This window comes from Carcharhinus amblyrhynchos, chromosome 4 (assembly GCF_965287045.1).
Source record: "Carcharhinus amblyrhynchos chromosome 4, sCarAmb.v2.hapA, whole genome shotgun sequence".
Taxonomy (NCBI): domain Eukaryota; kingdom Metazoa; phylum Chordata; class Chondrichthyes; order Carcharhiniformes; family Carcharhinidae; genus Carcharhinus; species Carcharhinus amblyrhynchos.
Window position 1 is genome coordinate 22,190,501 of NC_137327.1, and position 18,241 is coordinate 22,208,741.

Here is an 18,241-nt window from a genome sequence, read left to right on the forward strand (position 1 = left end):
GTGAACTCACACAGCCAAGCAATCAACTGAGAGCAGTGTCCAATGGAACAGGTTCATCTGCATATCTGTTCTCTCAAGTGACCAAATGTGCAAAACTTAAATGATGGGCAGAAGTGAAAAAAATAAAAAAACTTGATACAAATAGGGTGAAATAATCACCAACCATTTGTTCTGTTGTATATCTATACAACACAAAAAAAAGCAAAAAGTATTATTCCATTATAGCATTGTGAAAATATTCAAGAAATAAAAGTTTTAGAAGTGATTTTGCCAAAAATATAATTTTTTTCAATAGCACCCTAAAATTTACAATCCCACAATGTTCCATATTCAAAAAGTGTCAGTACCATTGGTCAGTGAGTCATAGCACATGGACAGCAATTTCATCTTTCTCAACTCAGTAATCTGCTGAGTTAGAAAAAAATGGGTAGGTAAAATCATTTATAATCAGGAAACACAAAGCTATGTAATGGAGGAAGAGAAGAAAAAGATTCCAAAACTTTCATAGCTAGTTTAGTCCAATACATTGTTAATTTCTCTCTAAACAGTTAATATTGTTATATAGAACAGCTGAGCGTTTATCAGATCTCAACGGGCAATTTAGATGCCGTGCCTTGAGGCACAGACTGCAACACATCAGCCACACTGTTTCAGCTGCCGTCATTAATACTATTAACATTTGAGTTTCCTCTCCAAGTACTCGTTTCTTATGCTCAACTAAGCGTCAGCAAGTCTCACACCATAATCAACTGTTTGAGATTTGGTCGCCTTTGCCAACAATTTAAAGCAGTCAGCTTTCTACTTACTTTTAAAAGTTTAGAATACAAATTTTATTCATATTTATCATCAGGTAAGTAGATAGCAATTTGAAACAGTAGACAACAAATACTGCAACCATCAATCCAGTCGGTCAATGATTTTTGTTCAATACTTATGTTAATTTTAGTATGCAAGTCTTCACAACCAATAATATTGTACAGAAAAAGTAACTCACACTTTCCATTGTTCTTCTTCAAAATGTCACAGACATCAATAACCACATTGCCAAAGAGTTCATTTTTCAAGGTATGACTGTTCCAGACTTTCAACTCCAATCTGCTCTGTGGTGTTACATTCCTAAGGTGAAAAACACGTCATTACAATGGTCAGAAGAGTTCAGAGCTAATATGGAAACATTAAAATCCCATGAAATTCCCAGAGCAGGTTTTTAAATCTATTTATACATTCAGATTTACCTTGTACCTAATTTAGACACCCAAAGTATGTCACAAAGGGAACCTGCCACAGAATGGACATCAGCCCAGAGTTAGCTACTTCAAATCTTGAATAGCACACGCCAATTTTATATCATGAAAACATAACTCAAGCAGAAGAGATTTCATTTTCAAAGAGATTCTTTTCCAAGTGAGAATGGCAAAGAACTTCCCCAAAAGGGAGCAAGAAAATAAAATGCATTTAAGTTAGCAAAATGTTTTTGGACATCTCCTGGAGTAATCACATCTTAGAACATCACCTGAAACATTAACCTGTCTTTTTCTCTTTGTAAAATATGTTGACCAACTGTATATTTTCATTCTATTAGAAATAATCCCACAAGTGCATCCAGACTGCAGTCTTCTCCCTCATTTTACCCAGCCCATAGAACTCCATCTCTTGATTCCTCTCACTGGTGGAACTAAGCCTATTGCCAGTTTAGTTTTTTTTTGGTTAGAAATCACAGACAGTGCCGTCCACTTCATCAGATGCAGGGCATAGAATTAATACTGCCAGCTATTCTTCGAGCTGTGGGAACTGCAGATCAGTCGTCCTTTCTACCTGACACAGCCTACAGCACCACTGCAGCTCCTCCCCCATGTACGTGTGCACAGCCCAAAACTACACTCATTGTTCTGCAATTCCCCAACCGTCTTTCAAATATTTACCTGTTCATCATTTAAAAAATGTAATTGCCATTACCCGTTTCATTGCAAGTTTGGGGGCTAGACAGAGTTCTTTGGGGTTTGTCTATTCTCCCCAAGTAAGCGCTTCAAAACTGCAGTTTGTTAAAACCATGAGTCCATTTTATGTTAACAGATCCATAAGAGGAACTTCTCCTGCCAAATCTCTGTTATGCTATCGTGTGATGTTGCATCATTACTTACGTAGTCGGAGCAGGAGTAGGCCATTTGGCTCCTTGAACCTGCTCTGCCATTTAATAAGACCATGGCTGATCTTTTCGTGGACTCAGCTCCACTTACCCGCCTGTTCACCTTAATCGTGAATTCCTTTACTTTCAAAAATCTATTTTTGCCTTAACAACATTCAACAAGGTAGCCTCAAATTGCTTCACTGGGCAGGGAATTCCACAGATTCACAACCCTTTGGGTGAAGTTCCTCCTTAACCCAGTCCTAAATCTGTTCCCCTTTATTTTGAGGCTATGCCTCCTAGTTCTGCTTTCACCTGCCGGTGGAAACAACCTCTCTGCTTCTGTCTTCTGTATTCCATTCATAATTTTATATGCTTCTATAAGATTTCCCCCCTCATTCTTCTGAATTCCAATGAATATAGTCCCAGTCTACTCAGTCTCTCCTCTTAAGCCAACCCTCTCAACTCTGGAATCAATCTAGTCAATCTCCTCTGCAACCCCTCCAGTGCCAGCATATCTTTTCTCAAATAAGGAGACCAAAACTGCACACAGTACTCCAGGTGTGGCCTCACCAGCACCTTATACAGCTGCAACATAACCTCCCCGTTTTTAAAACTCCATCCTTCTAACAATGAAGGACAAAATTCCATTTGCCTTCTTAATTACCTACTGCACCTGCAAACAGTGATTCCTGCACAAGGCCACCCAGGTTCCTCTGCACAGCAGCATGCTGCAATTTTTTACCATTTAAATAACAGTCCACTTTGCAGTTATCCCTACCAAACTGATGACCTCACATCCACCAACATTGTACTCCATCGGCCACACCCTTGTCCACTCACTTAAGCTATCTATATCCCTTTGCAGACATTCAGTGCCCTCTGCACACTTTGTTCTACTACTCATCTTCATGTCGTCTGTGAACTTTGGCACACTTCACTTGGTCTCCAACTCCAAATCATCTACGCAAATTGTAAACAATTGTGGTCCCAACACTGATCCCTGAGGCACACTACTAGTCACTGATTGCCAACCAGAAAAACACTGATCTTTTTCCCCATTCTTTGCTTTCTGTTAGTTATCCAAACCTCTATCTATGCTAATACACTACCAGTAATGCTGTACACTTATCTGATGCAGCTGCCTTTTGTGCGGCATCTTGTCAAATGCCTTCTAGAAATCCAGATAGACCACATCCATCCTATTGTCCACCGCAATTGTAACGTCCTCAAAGAATTCCACTAAATTAAACATGACCCGTCTTTCATGAATCCATGCTGTGTCTTCCCAATGAGACAACTTCTATCCAGATGTCTCACTATTTCTTCCTTAGTGATAGATTCAAGCATTTTCCCCACTACAGAAGTTAAGCTAACCACCCTATAGTTGCCTGCTTTTTGTCTACCTTCTTTTTTAAACAGTGGCATCACATTTGATGGAACTGCCTCAGAGTTGAGCAAATTTTGGTAAATTACAACAAGTGCATTGGCTGTTTCCCCTGCCATCTGTTTTAGTACCCTGGGATTTATTTCATCAAGACCCAGAGACTTGTCTACCTTTAGCCCCATTAGCTTACCTAACATTGCTTCCTTAGTGATGATAAGCATCCTGCTGCATTTCTGATGTTAACCCTTAACTCTACACTCCTGGTAATGAAACACTATGCTTTAACACAATAAAAAAAAAATCAAAGACTCTTCATCACTGACCACCCTCCACCCCACTCCCCCAACCAAAATATCCTTTCCTTATTATTCAATGTATTCATTCATAACTTTGATCTTGTTCTGCCCAATAAAGACATTTCATATTCCTAACTCGAGGTACAAATTCAATGTGGACCCTTCAAAATTGTCTAATTTAAAAAAGGAATGCCAACGTGCTACAAAGACCACCCCGAAGGTCAGATAAACTGGTTTGTGTACTCAAAAATTGTCTCAGTCACACAATGACAAAATGATACATGCCAGATTGAGATGTCAGCAACCCCATTCCTCAATCCATCATAAAATATTCCTGAATTGAATGGGTTTCTTCCAAAACAAGAATGGTGATCGTCCTAAACTCGTAATGAATGCTTTCAAACAATAAACCAGGATGTGACTAATCAACGCAAGACGAGCACCATATTTGGAAAAGCAACTGAAATTGTTATGAGTCATATAATGCAGCCCCGTTAGCTCCTTTCTAATCTTTAAATGCTGCTTGCATAAAGACAGCAGCAGAAAATGCAGTAACACCTTTGTTTTAAAAGAACATTGCCAGGACTCCAAGTTTTTTTCCTTCTCAGGTCCAGCCATACAGTAAACTGACCTCCTGGTAATGAGACTACAATGACTGCAGGAAGTCCAGCCCTTCAAGAGGATCCTGAAACAAGTTGGGCATAGAACTTCAGTTATTGAACTCTCCCTAAATTATCCTTCAGGAGCGAAGATGTTTTATTTATTGGGCCTGCTATACCTCACTTCCAGAACAGGACATCATGTGAATTATAAACTATTCTTCTCATTTGTAACGTGTAAAAGTGCACCAATCTCCTCAACTTAGTTCACTGGAGTGTGTGTTGAGACCTTAGTGTACCTTTAAGAGATTTTTTTTAAAAAAATCACATTCTCAGTAGCTCTCATTGCTGCTGAATTGTCTATAGGAGCCTTTTTATTGCTCCTACAGTGGTTTAAATGGGGTGTGTTCATTTTTATTCTGGGTGTTTTATGGCCCTGCATTATTAGGAGAAAGGTCATGCGTTCTGTACGGTCTTTTTCCCCTTCCTAGTAAATTCAAGCTTTCAATTTCTGTTTCTGGCTAGCAGCAGTATCTAATTTAGAAGGGAGCAGGCATCAACCTGAAAACAGTGTCTCTCTCTCCCTGAGTTTTTGGAAATTCTGTTGGTTAGCTGAAAGCAAGGCTTCTTGCCTTACCGCAGTAGAAAATCTGCTGTTGGTGGCTTGACCAGAGTCTTTCCATGATGTTCTGGGAAGCTGTTCTGATTTCAGACTGTTTGCAGTGTGTCAAGACAACTGCAGCATTCATCCAAAAGGACTTAGTTCCAGTACCATGTCTTTGTTGTGTTAAACTTATGGAAAGGTTTTGTTTCTGGGATTGGTTTGACTGGAACATATATTAGATATATTTGTTAAGAATTATGCATTATGGTTGTTTTGTTTGTAACTGATAAGTTACTGCTAATATTCTTATTTCATATGTTAACTATATTATTAAACTTTGTTTGATGAAAGCTCTCTAATGGGTCATTCGAATCATACCAGAGGTGAAACATATCATGCTTATCCCTAGCCAAATTCAAGGTGCAAAACTTACGATACAGACGGGCTCACTAAAACACTAAGCTTCTGACCTGAACAATAACAGTATGATTTGAGAATTGAGTGCCACATTAGATTTTGGGGTAATTATTCAAATTGTCCGCACACTCAAGAGATTAAAATACATGCTTCTCACAAGTTTCCTGATTGCAGATGGTTGGGATGCCAGCAGCTTTCACTCACCTTGTCCATAACCATCTTCATTAAATCCTCTTGTCTACCTCAAGTGGAATTATTTCCAGTATTTGCTCACAATACTATCTGACCCCTGATATCAACTTAACAGCAGATCAGCTATTTCCAACAAAATATTTTTTTCCAGAATTGAATGCCTTACATTATACCACCTATATTCACCAGCCTGTGGTTTTCTAGGGTGTAAGATTAGGACATTAGGTCTTAAGTGACTATCAATTGAGAACACTAATATTTCCATTTCCTATAGAGGAATACTAAGAGACTCTTCAATCCTGTCAAAATGGGGAGATATGTGGCCGATGGAATTTAACCCTGAAAAGCATGAGGTGATACACTTTGGAAGGAGTAATTTGAAAATGAAATATTAAATGAACGAGATGATACCAGGAAGTTTTGCGGAACAAAGGGACCTTGGCATCTTTGTGCATAGATGTCTGAAAGCAGAATGGCATGCTAGTGTGGTGGTGAAAATGGGACACCTGCCTTTGTCAAACGAGGCATAGATTATCAAAGCAGGGATGTCAAGGAGTTGTATAGAACTTTGGTGAGGCCACACTGGAGTACTTGTGCAGTTCTGGTCGTCACATTATGGGAAGGATATGATTGCACTGGAAGGGATGCAAAGGAGATTCACCTGGATGTTGCTTGGCATGAAACATTTAAGTTACGAAGAGAGGTTGGATAGACTTGGGTTGTTTTCGTTGGAACACAGAAGACTGAGTGGTGACCTGGTTGGGATGTACAAGGTTATGAGGGGCACATACAGGGAGGATAAGGGGGCAGTTGTCTTCCTTAGTAAGAGGACATAGGTTAAAGGTGAGGGAAAGGAGATTCAGAAAGAATGTGAGGAAAAACTTTTTTTTAAAACCCAGAGGGTGGTAATAGTCTAAAACGTGCCGTCTGGGAGGATGATGGAGGCAGATTGCCTCACATCCTTTAAAAAAAAACCTGGATGAGTACTTGGCACATTATAGCACTCAAGGCTATGAGCCAAGTGCTGATAAATGGGGTTAGGTAGGAAGTCAGGTTTTTCTCATGCGCTGGTGTAGACTGGATGGGTTGAAGAGCCTCTTCTGAATGTACTGCAACATTATAAGAACATAAAAGAACATAAATAGGAGCAGGAGTAGGCCATCTAGCCTCTCGAGCCTGCCCTGCCATTCAATAAGATCATGGCTGATCTGAAGTGGATCAGTTCCACTTTCCCGCTTTCTCCCCATAACCCTTAATTCCCTTGTCTATCAAAAACCTATCAACCCGTGACTTAAATATATTTAGTGAGGTAGCCTCCACCACTTCAACAGGCAGAGAATTCCAGAGATTCACCATCCCTTGAGTGAAGAAGTTCCTCCTCAACTCTGATCTAAAACTGTCCTCCCCCCTCCTTTATCTTGAGGCTGTGCCCTCTAGTCCTGCTATCCTTTCTAAGCGGAAAGAATCTCTCTACTTCTACCCTATCCATCCCCTTCATTATCTTATACGTCTCGATAAGATCCCCCCCTCAGCCTTCTAAACTCTAACGAGTACAGACCCAGTCTATTCAATCTCTCCTCATAAGCTAACCCCCTCATCTCTGGTATCAGCCTGGTGAACCTGTAGGAAGAATGGTAGGAAGGACTATTACTTACGGGGCAACAAACTGCAGCAGGCGACGGTGCAGAGGGACCTCGGGGTCCTTGTGCATGAGTCGCAAAAACCCAGCCTGCAGGTGCAGCAGGTGGTCAGGAAGGCGAATGGGATGCTGGCCTTCATAGCGAGGGGGATTGAATATAAAAGTAGGGAGGTCTTGCTGCAGCTGTATAGGGCATTGGTGAGGCTGCAGCTGGAGTACTGTGTGCAGTTTTGGGTGCCGCACCTGCGCAAAGATATTTTGGCCTTGGAGGGAGTGCAGAGGAGGTTTACTAGGCTGATGCCGGAGTTGAGGGGGTTGAGCTATGAGGAGAGGCTGAATAAACTGGGCTTGTACTCATTAGAGTTTAGAAGAATGAGGGGAGATCTCATTGAGACGTATAAGATGATGAATGGGATGGATAGGATAGAGGTGGAGAGACTCTTCCCGCTCAAAAAAGACAGTAGGACTAGGGGGCACAGCCTCAAGATAAAAGGGGGGCGGTTTAGAACGGAGTTGAGGAGGAACTTCTTCACTCAAAGGGTGGTGAATCTCTGGAATTCTCTGCCCATTGAAGTGGTGGAGGCTGCCTCGCTAAATATTTTTAAGACGCGGGTTGATGGGTTTTTGATAAGAGAGGGGATTAAGGGTTATGGGGAGAAAGCGGGAAAGTGGAACTGAGCAGCGGCAGATCAGCCATGATCTTATTGAATGGCGGGGCAGGTCGAAGGGCTAGATGGCCTACTCCTGCTCCTATTTCTTATGTTCTTATGCACTCCCTCCAAGACCAATATATGCTTACGCAAATAAGGGGACCAAAACTGCACACAGTATTCCAGTTGCGGCCTCACCAGTGCCCTGTACAGTTGCAGCAAGACCTCCCTACTTTTATATTCTATCCCCCTTGCTATAAAGGCCAACATTCCATTCACCTTCTTGATCACCTGCTGCATCTGCAGACTGGGTTTTTGGTGATTCATGCACAAGGACCCCCAGGTCCCTCTGCACTGTAGCATGCTGCAGCTTTTCACGCTTTAAATAATAATTCCTCCTACTATTATTTCTTCCAAAGTGAATAACCTCACATTTGCTAACATTATACTCCATCTGCCAGGTCCTCGCCCACTCACTCAGCCTATCCAGATCTCTCTGCAGACTTTCTGCACCCTCCACGCAATTGACTTTTCCAATCATCTTTGTGTCATCAGCAAATTTTGTTACCCTACATTCAGCCCCCTCCTCCAGATCGTCTATGTAAATGGTAAACAGTTGAGGCCCCAGCACCGATCCCTGTGGCACTCCACTAGTCACCAACTGCCAACCAGAAAAGCACCCATTGATTCCAACTCTCTGCTTCCTGTTAGATAACCAATCCTCAACCCTCAATAAATTATTCACATGTACGATGCAATTGTAGCACTTGGCAATGCACACCAGTCTATATACAAAAGAAGCTCATCTAATCAGTTCATTCAGCATGTTTGAAGGTAACAAAATGGAACAGATTAGTGAAAATATTATTTCCGATCAAATAATGCAACATAAATGGAAACTACCAAATCTCATTTGAAAAGAAACCTTTAAAATCTATCTACGTTAGGTTGATGTGGGTACATGGTTCAACAAGTGCTAGTCTTAAAGATAAATCAACCATGGAATGAATCTAACAGTGAACCCTGTTAAATTGTATCAGGCTCCCATTTTATTCAGCCATAAAGCACAGCTTGAAGAAAAGTGCTTCATTCCACAAAGGACACTGCGTGAAATAACTTGTGTCTTTGCAGAACCCACTGGTTTTGTGCAACATGAAATAGTAAAATGGCAGTTTTCCTTACAAGATCAATGTCTCATTCCACTGGGGATGGAGATTTCCATTGCGTTTTCCAGTTTTCTTAGTCTCACTGTTCAGACCATCCACTGTCACCTCAACGTAGCAACTGATCCTTGTTGGTTTTGGGACTCTTAGTTTGGCTTTAAAAACTAAAAATAAGATCAAAATTGTGGTTTGTTAACAATATAAGAAGCAATGTCAAGCAGGTGCACAAAACTTGCAGTGCCTGCTCTCACTTTTCCAAGCATATCACTAAATGCATGCAAAAATAGAGGCTAAACACTCAGATTTCAAAATGAAAAACAACAAGACCATTTTCGGCATAGTTTACTACTAGGAAGAAATACAGGTCACTTCAAATTATAAAATTGTAACAAAGAGTCATCAAAATACATAACACTTCTCCTTCCATAGGGGTGATACAGCATATTAGTGCGTTAATGTATAACACAATGAAGTGGCAGGATTTAGTCCACAGCCAAGGATTCCTCACATAGGGAACTGTAGCACACCAGTTACGTTATTGGACTAGTAATCCAGAGACGTGAGTTTAAATCCAAACACAGTAACTAGGGAATTTTAAATTCAGTCACTAAATAAATCTGGAATAAAAATAAATTGTCAGTAACTACTGGATTGTTGCAAAAATCCACTGGTTTACTCATGTCCTATGGGGAACAAAACCTGCTGCCCTTACCCACACTGGCCTACAAGTGACTCCAGACCCACAGTTGCGTGGGTGATTCACAACTGCCCTCTAAAATGTTCTGACAAGTCACTCAGTTAGGGTAATTAGGGTTGGGGAATAAATGCTGGCCTTCTCAGCAACTCCCACAAGCTGTAAATACTTTTTTGATAAGTGCATTATTATGTCATTCAGGAAATTAGGTTGAGCGAATTGTGGTTTTGAAGCATGGTACATGTTTCACATTATAATTGAACTAGAAGAATATACTAGAAACCCAAAATATGTATTTAATTCTACAACCATGGCAAGGCTCAGTAGAGACGGACACATGACAGTGCATTGGCAGACAAAGGGAGGCTAGTCCGTTGATTATTCCCATGCACCGGCCAATAGTTAACTTCCAACACTGTTGGAGAGCTCATAGTAAGCTATCCACTTTGTCTTAGCTATAAAGAATGCAAGATAAAGATTTAGAGAATCACTGTCAAACACTGACATACACTGACATCTCCACAACACTGAAGCCTTTTTTCATTCTCAGTGGAGAGCAAAACCGATGAAAGTATAAAATGGAACAGTACATTGGAGCACAGACATTACACAAACAAGGTTAATAGCTCGACATGAGATCACCATTTAAAAATATATTCTGAGTACAATCCATTCCACTAGCAATAGTTTCACTGTCTAGGGTTTAACAACTGCAAGCTCAGTGAATGCCAAGTCAAATAAGCTATTGGAAAAACAGAAGACGGGTGAAAATGTTTTTATAAAAAGGCACATGTTGATTTTATCAAAGATTCGATTACAAGCAAACTTTCAGTTTCTAATTTTTGAAACAACTGGTTCATAGACTCTTTCATAATTAATTCTGACAACAAAATGAACAAAGCAATTTCTGCAAAATACTGATAATCTAAAACCGAGCGAAAATGTATCGTCGACTTTCACCCCCAGAATGAAGATTTCCATTCAGTTTTGATGGCAACAGCAGCACCTAGTGTTGCACTTAAAAAAAATCCTTGCAGAACAAAGTTACAAAAAGGCAATCCCTTATGTACGTCCAGTCTTTGAGCTATATTGATTTCAGATGACGATGCTCTGAATGAACAGAATAGTTTTTATCTGATTTAAAGTAGTTGGCCATGCTAAATTCTCCCTCACTGTACCCAAACAGGTGCAAGAGAGCGGCGACTCAGGGATTTTCACAGTAACTTAATTGCAGTGTTAAATGTAGGCTGTCTTGCGACACTAATAAAATAAACTTTAAAAGCAAGCTGTGCTCCAAACAACTTCATATGCTGAGAAGGATTCAAAAAGCTGCCAAATGTTTGTGACATTTCGTTTCCACTAAAAATCTTCGATATTTAAATTAGGCTGGCAAACTTCATCTGGTATCCTTCCTACCAGAGAAACGCCTGCAATAGCTTCACTTCTCACTCTGACACAGTTACATTTGGATTTTCCCATGGTACGCTCCCACTTCTCATCTAATCATTGCCCCCAGTATCATTCAAGAACATAGAGCTCCATATGAAATGTTCAGCTCCATTACACCATCACCTCCCTCAACCCCTCCAGGGTCTCCGATCTCATGTGACATCTCATGCTGCATGAGCAACAATTTTGAAACACCAATGCCATGCTCTTTTATACCCACCATAAACTTTCTCTTAGTATAGAATCTAACTCCATCCCTCTTGCTGGTAGCCTGAGACTAAATCAAACTATTGGCAAGCTAGATGTCATGTTCAATCCCACACAGAGTTATAGTACCTGACAGTACAGAGGCGGCCATTTGGCCCATCAAGCCTGCAACGACAACAATCCCACCCACGCCCTATCTCCATAATCCCATTTATTTAACTTACGAACCTTTCCTAACACTAAGGGGCAAATTAGCATGGCCAATAATCCTAATCCACACATCCTGGTCTGTGGGAGGAAACCAGAGCACCCATTGAAAACACATGCAGGTAAAGGGAGAATATGCGAATTCCACACAGTCACCACTGAGGATTGAACTCAGGTACTTGGCACTGTGAGGCAGCAGAGCTAAACACTATGCCACCGTGCTGCCCATAATCCTTGCCATCATGAAGACTGCATATTTTCATCTCAGATATCACCTGACACTGCCTCAACTCATATGCTATTAAAACCCTCATCCATGCCTTGGTTACCTCCTGACTTGATTACTCTAACTCTCTTCTGGTCAATCTACCATTTACCCTTCTGTATAAATTTGAGCCAATGCAGAACTCTGCCAAAGTATCCTAACTAAAGTCCCATTCACCCATCATGCCTATGTATCCTGGCCAACATTATCACCCAGTCAAGTAACTCTAGATTTTAAAATTATCATTCTTGTTTTCAAACTCCTTATAACTTCACCTCTTCCCATCTCTAAACCTCTTCTAGCCTGACAACCTTCCACAATCTCTGCACTCCTTCAATTCTGGCACTTTGTACAATGTTTTAGTTTTTCCACCATTGGCAGATGCCTTGGCTAAGTTCTGAAATCCCTATCCTAAAGCTCTCTCTCCACTTTTCTCTTACTGATATTTAAAATCAACTTCTTTGTTCATCTGTCCTAACAGATCATGCCGCTCCCAGTCGCACATTGTTTGACAACACTCGAAGCATCATAGAAAGTTTTACTCCATTAAAGACGCTATATGAATGCAACTTGTTTTGTTTCGAACAAATGTTTTGATGGTCATTGTGGAAATCATCCCCCACTCTTGGAAGAAATGAGAATCTATTTAAAATATTTGGGCAGCACAGTAGTTAGCACTACTGCTTCATAGCGCCAGGGACCCAAGTTCGATTCCCAGCCTTGGGTCACTGTCTATGTGGAGTTTGCACATTCTGTGTCTACGCGGATTTTCTCCGGGCGCTCTGGTTTTCTCCCACACTCCAAAAATGTGCAGGTTCGGTGGAATGGTCATGCTAAAATTGGCCCTAGGGCCAGGGGGATTAGCAGGGTAAATGCATGGGGTTACGGGAATCGGGCCTGGGTGGGATTGGTACAGACTCAACGGGCCGAATGGCCTCCTTTTGTACCGTAGGGCTTCTGTGACTTTGAGACTGAGTTTGCACAAATGGTAATGACGCATTTAAAGCAGAACGGAAAGTGAAGATTTCTCCAATGAGTAGCAGCATCATTAAATGTAACTATCATTATACAAAACAAATCTTTTAAAAGGATGATTATGAAATACAATATCTGGTTTAATTTTGTGTTAACCATTTTAGTTGATCGCAGGGGTTGCAGACCAGAAGAAATGTCAAGAAGGTAAATTAATAAGTGCAACTGAAAGATCAATGATAATTATATACTTCTGCATTAACTATCCCTTCAAACCACCTGGCTTAATAAATTTAAACAGCTTTTACTTTTTTAGAAACATATCAACTCTGCTCAATGGGAGGGGCGTTAATGCTAGGAACAAAACTTTTTCTATTTCAAATAGTTAATGCCAAAATCAAATGCTTCCAGGTTCAATATATCATGGTTAAATGACTAAATCACCATCTTTAAATCTTGAATAGCAGCAACCCTTGCATCAATGTGACAACTTTCTATTTCACACACAAGTCACTCTGAAGCCTCTGCATAAGATTCAACTTAGTGCCAATTTGTGTACAAGCAGGTCAGTTGTGTGCAATGGCTCCATATCTACTGAGCTAAATTGAGAATTGCCCCACTTACTTGGAGCCCTTCGCAGGCAGTCCGCCAAGTAAAATTTATATCAACTTGATATAAGTTGGGGTAGACTTGATTCTACCCCATGTCCCAAAAGCAGTGTCCACCTGGCATATTTCAAGCCACTTTTAACAGGGCAAAAAAAATCAATTCTATTCAGGGAATCTATTAGGCATTAAATTTCTTTTAATTCAATAATGCAACTGTACACACTTATTTAAATGCAAGATCCTCTTCCACCTGTTTCGACTGCTTCATCACTTCACCTCTCCTTATTTCAGTAACCTCTGCTAACATAACCTCCAACACTACCCCTGATTCCAGTCTCTTGTGAGTCGCTACTCTCTTCTTTCCATCACCACCTTTAGTGGTTTGGTTCCATGCTTTAGAATTTCCTTCCCAAATTCCTCAGTTTCTCCACATTCCTTTCTTTCTTCAAAGTCTTGTTTAAAATCAAACTCTTTCAAATATTTCATCACCCTCCTAATATTACCTTCTTTGGTTCCATCTCTATTCCTCACATCCCACTCTTGTGTTGCACCTTGGGAATTTTTCTATTAAATGTGATATATGATACAAATGTCACTTTGATGGCAAAAGTAGTTGTACTTCTGTTAGTGATTAATAATTTAAAGATGATATTTTATGTCTGGATTTCTGGAGTTAAACTTAAGAACAAACAGCGGTGCCTAGGAACCAATAATTTTATGGTTTTCAATATTTAACATTCACCTTAATGCACATATCCAGCCTGAGGCCCCATACCATTGGAAGTGCAACAAAGACCCCACAACATTCAGTTTGCATTCAAAGACAAAATGGCTCACTTTAGGGAGGGGAAAAAACACAGGTGCTACAGTACATTAAAGTGCTGAATTAGCCAAACTCAATTGGAGCAGCGTTTTTACTACAACCATAACTACCGCTTGGAGTTCAAGCTTTACTCTGAGCATCCCTAAACCCCCACCAACACCCTGCCCCACCACCCACTCCACTGACTTTCTTATTGTCTACAGTTCCAATAGCACCAATGACACTCAGCAGACTGCCCAAATGATCAAACCTAGATATCAAGTATGACTTGAACCATGCAGTATCACAACTGTGTTTGATCCTATCCCCAAGATAATCACATGTACATTTTCAACTATAACCACTAAGTAGTAGAGAATGACAATACTGCTGATATCCCCCTCCCTACATAGGGTGCTGAATCCCCCACCACCACACTGGCTGACATCAGTGAACAACATAGGTCAAAAATCACCTTCTTAGTCAGAATGTAAAGTTGCGTTACTTGCCAACTTAAAACATACTAGATGACTGCAAGAATGAGTCCTGATCTGTTAAATCCTTAGGGGTTACCGGATCTTAAATGAAGATACAATATAAACAATAAACTTCTCAAAACATCAAAAAATTATCCTTTTAGGAAACAACTCTCAACTTGTGGTACATTAAAAAGATTTGCCATTAAAAACATGGATTTTTTTCCCCCAGTTGATCACATTATGACTCATAACAGCTTTGCAGTTTGTTCTGTTACTGCAACCATATAATGCCAAAAGAAACAAGTCTGTCTCATTTCTAGCTAGAATTACGTCAATAGATGATACCAATGCAGGCAGAGCCAATGCGTAACTTTGTGTAAACTAATTTTAACAATTTCTTTTGGGAGTATTCATAGATAATGAATCAAGAAAATTATGTTACTAAAAACTATAACTTATTAATTTCAAAACAGGTCTGCTCACTGCAACTGCTTCTATGGAAATGATGAAATACTGCAGATAGATTATTGGCAAATCCTGGAAACTCAACAAAAATACAGCTCTCTGAAATCAGTGCAGCAGCCAGCTTATTCAATGTTCAGTGCTATTTTAGATCTAGCAACATTTTGTTCACCAGTCTGTAAAGTTAATTAAACTAGACATCAGAATGAATTATTAGATCAATCTTGCACTTGAAAACCCAAGAATCTAAATAACACAATATTATCTTGTTAAATTTAAATCAAGATGCTATACAGAAATCAAGGTGTTAATGTTTTTCAACTGTGTGCCTCAAGAAACCATCAAACATGAACATTCCCACCAAATGTTTGGAAAGTTGCATCTCTCTAATGATTAGTATGCCAATATACCACAAGTCAGAGGCATAATGGAATGCTCTCCACTTGACTGGATAAGCGCAGTTCAATAATACTCAAACATTATCCAAGACAAAGTAGCCCACTCATACCCCCCAACACCGATGCACAGTAGCAGCAGTGTGTACCAAGTTGTACTGCAGGAACTCACCAAGCTTCCTCAGACAGCACTTTACAATTCCACAAACACTACCATCTTGAAGGACAAGGGCAACAGATACATGTGAATGTCACCATCTGGAAGCTCTCCCCCAAACATACCATTTTGACTTGGAAATATACTTCCATTCTTTCACTGCTGCTAGGTCAAAATCCTGCAACACCTTCCCTAACAGCACCATGGGTTTACCTACATGGACTGCAGCTGTTCAGGAAAGCAGCTCACCACAATCTTCGAGGACAATTAGGATTGACCAATAAATTCTTCCCTAGTGAGCAATATCCACATCCCATGAATGAATTAAAACAAATGTGTATTGCTAATTAGCCTCTCAATTTCTTACGTTGGGTTTCTCTGTTTATTTGGTTGCTGAAAAAAGTTTAGAAAGACAAGCAACATAAATGTGGATGACTCAAGCCTGGATTAGCACACGTGCAGCCAACTCAGATTTATTTTCATTAAGTTATTCACAGAATGCAGACATCGCTAGCTAGACCAGCATTTACTACCCACCCGTAATAGCCCTTGATAAGGTTATGATGTGCCATCTTAATGAACCACAGCAGATGATGTGGTGTAGCTAATAATGCAGTTGGGGTGGAAGTTCCAGGATTTTGACCTAGTGACAGCCAAAGAATAGCTATATAGTTCTAAGTCAGAGTGGCATGGTTTGGAGGAGAGCATGTAGATTGTGGTCATTCCATCCATCTGCTATCCTTGCCCTTCTGCGTGGCAAAGGTTGAGAGTTTGGAAGCTGATGAAGCAGCCATGGTAAGTTACTGCAGTGCAGCTTGTAGATGGGACACAATGCTGCACTGTGCATCTGTGGTAGGAATAAAAATTTAAGATGCTGAATGGGATGATAATCAAATGGGTTGCTTTGTACTGGATGGTGAAAAGCTTCTCAAGTGTTGGCGCTGCACTCATTCCTGCAAGTGGAGAATATTCCATCACAATCCTGACTTGTCTTGTGGATGGTGGACCGACTTTGGAAGGATTGGGCTGCAGGCACTACCCTGAGGAACTCGTGCAGCGATGTCTTGGGATTGAGACAATTGACCTCCAATAGCTGCAATCATTTTTCTTTGCGCCAAGTATGACACCAAACAGTTGAGAGTTTTACCCAACCCCCCCATCACCCAACTTGGCGAAAGATTGGAACAATGTCATTACAAATACACAAAAATGAATCAAATATTCTTAATTCCTTCACTTCAGCTATATCTTACATATGTGAAAATGAGGAAAAATAAAACAATAACTACGATACATTCTAATAGGGCAGGTATGCAGTACTCAAGAATTAACAGGCAAACTGCAGGCAGACACACCACATTAATGACATGGAGATGACAGCGTTGCACTGGAGTAGGCACAGCATGAAGTCTCACAACACCAGGTTAAAGTCCAAAAGGTTTATTTGTTAGCACAAGCTTTCAGAGCACTGCTGTTTCATCAGGTGAGTGGAGTTAAGTTCACAAACAGGGCATATACAGGCATAAACTCAATTACAAGATAACAGTGGATTGCAAGTCTTAACAAGAATCAAGTCTGAACAGGTACAGACAATGCGAGAAGGTTAAGTACAGGTTAAAGGGATGTAAGTTGTCTCAAGCCAGGATAGAGTGAGATTTTACAAGCCCAGGCAAAGCGTGGGAATTACAGATAGTGAGAGATGAACTCAAGATCCCTGTTGAGGCTGCCCTTGGAACTTGGCTATCAGTTTCTGCTTGGCGATTCTATGTTGCCATGCATCATGAAAGCTGCCTTGGAGAACGCTCACCCGAAGATCATAAGCTGAATGCCCTGGACGACTGAGGTGTTCCCGACAGGAAGGGGACACTTCTGCCTGGTGATTGTCAAGTGGTGTCCATTCATCCATTGTCCTAACGTCTGAATGCTCTCGCCAATGTACCACGCCTCGGGACATTTTTTCTTTCAGCGTATCAGGTCGACAATGTTGGCCGAATCGTAGGAGTATGTACTGTGTACCTGGTGGATAATGTTCTCACGCGAGATAATGACATCTGTATCAATGATCCCGCACATCTTGCAGAGGTTGCCATGGCAGGATTGTGTGGTGTTGTGATCACTGTTCTCCTGAAGGCTGGGTAGTTTGCTGCGTACAATGGGCTGTTTGAGGTTGCGCAGTTGTTTAAAGGCAAGTAGTGAGGGTGTGGGGATGGCCTTGGCGAGGTGTTCATCTTCACTGTTGATATGTTGAAGGCTCTGAAGACAATGCTGTAACTTCTCCACTCTGGGGAAGTATTGGACAACGAAGCGTACTCTTCCGTCGTATTCTGAATTTGTCTTCTGAGGGCGGTTTTTCACTGTGGTGCGTCGGAACTGTCGATCGATGAGTCGCGTGTCATATCCTGTTCTTACGAGGGCAACTTCCAGTGTCTCTAGATGCCTGTTGCGATCCTCATCTGAACAGATCCTGTGTAT

The 18,241-nt window shown here is 40.7% G+C and overlaps 1 protein-coding gene across 3 annotated transcripts in view; it reads right to left on the reverse strand.

Moving 5' to 3' along the window:
- The window catches only part of wwp2 (WW domain containing E3 ubiquitin protein ligase 2), a 214,609-nt gene that overhangs the window by 170,963 nt on the left and 25,405 nt on the right, over positions 1-18,241 (reverse strand). For all 3 annotated transcript variants that reach the window (XM_080186797.1, XM_080186798.1, XM_080186796.1), the window contains exons 3-4: positions 9,092-9,236; positions 995-1,116 (exon numbers count right to left, since the gene is read on the reverse strand). In XM_080186797.1, coding sequence (XP_080042923.1) covers positions 995-1,116; positions 9,092-9,236 — 267 coding nt within the window. The remainder of the gene's footprint in view (positions 1-994; positions 1,117-9,091; positions 9,237-18,241) is intronic.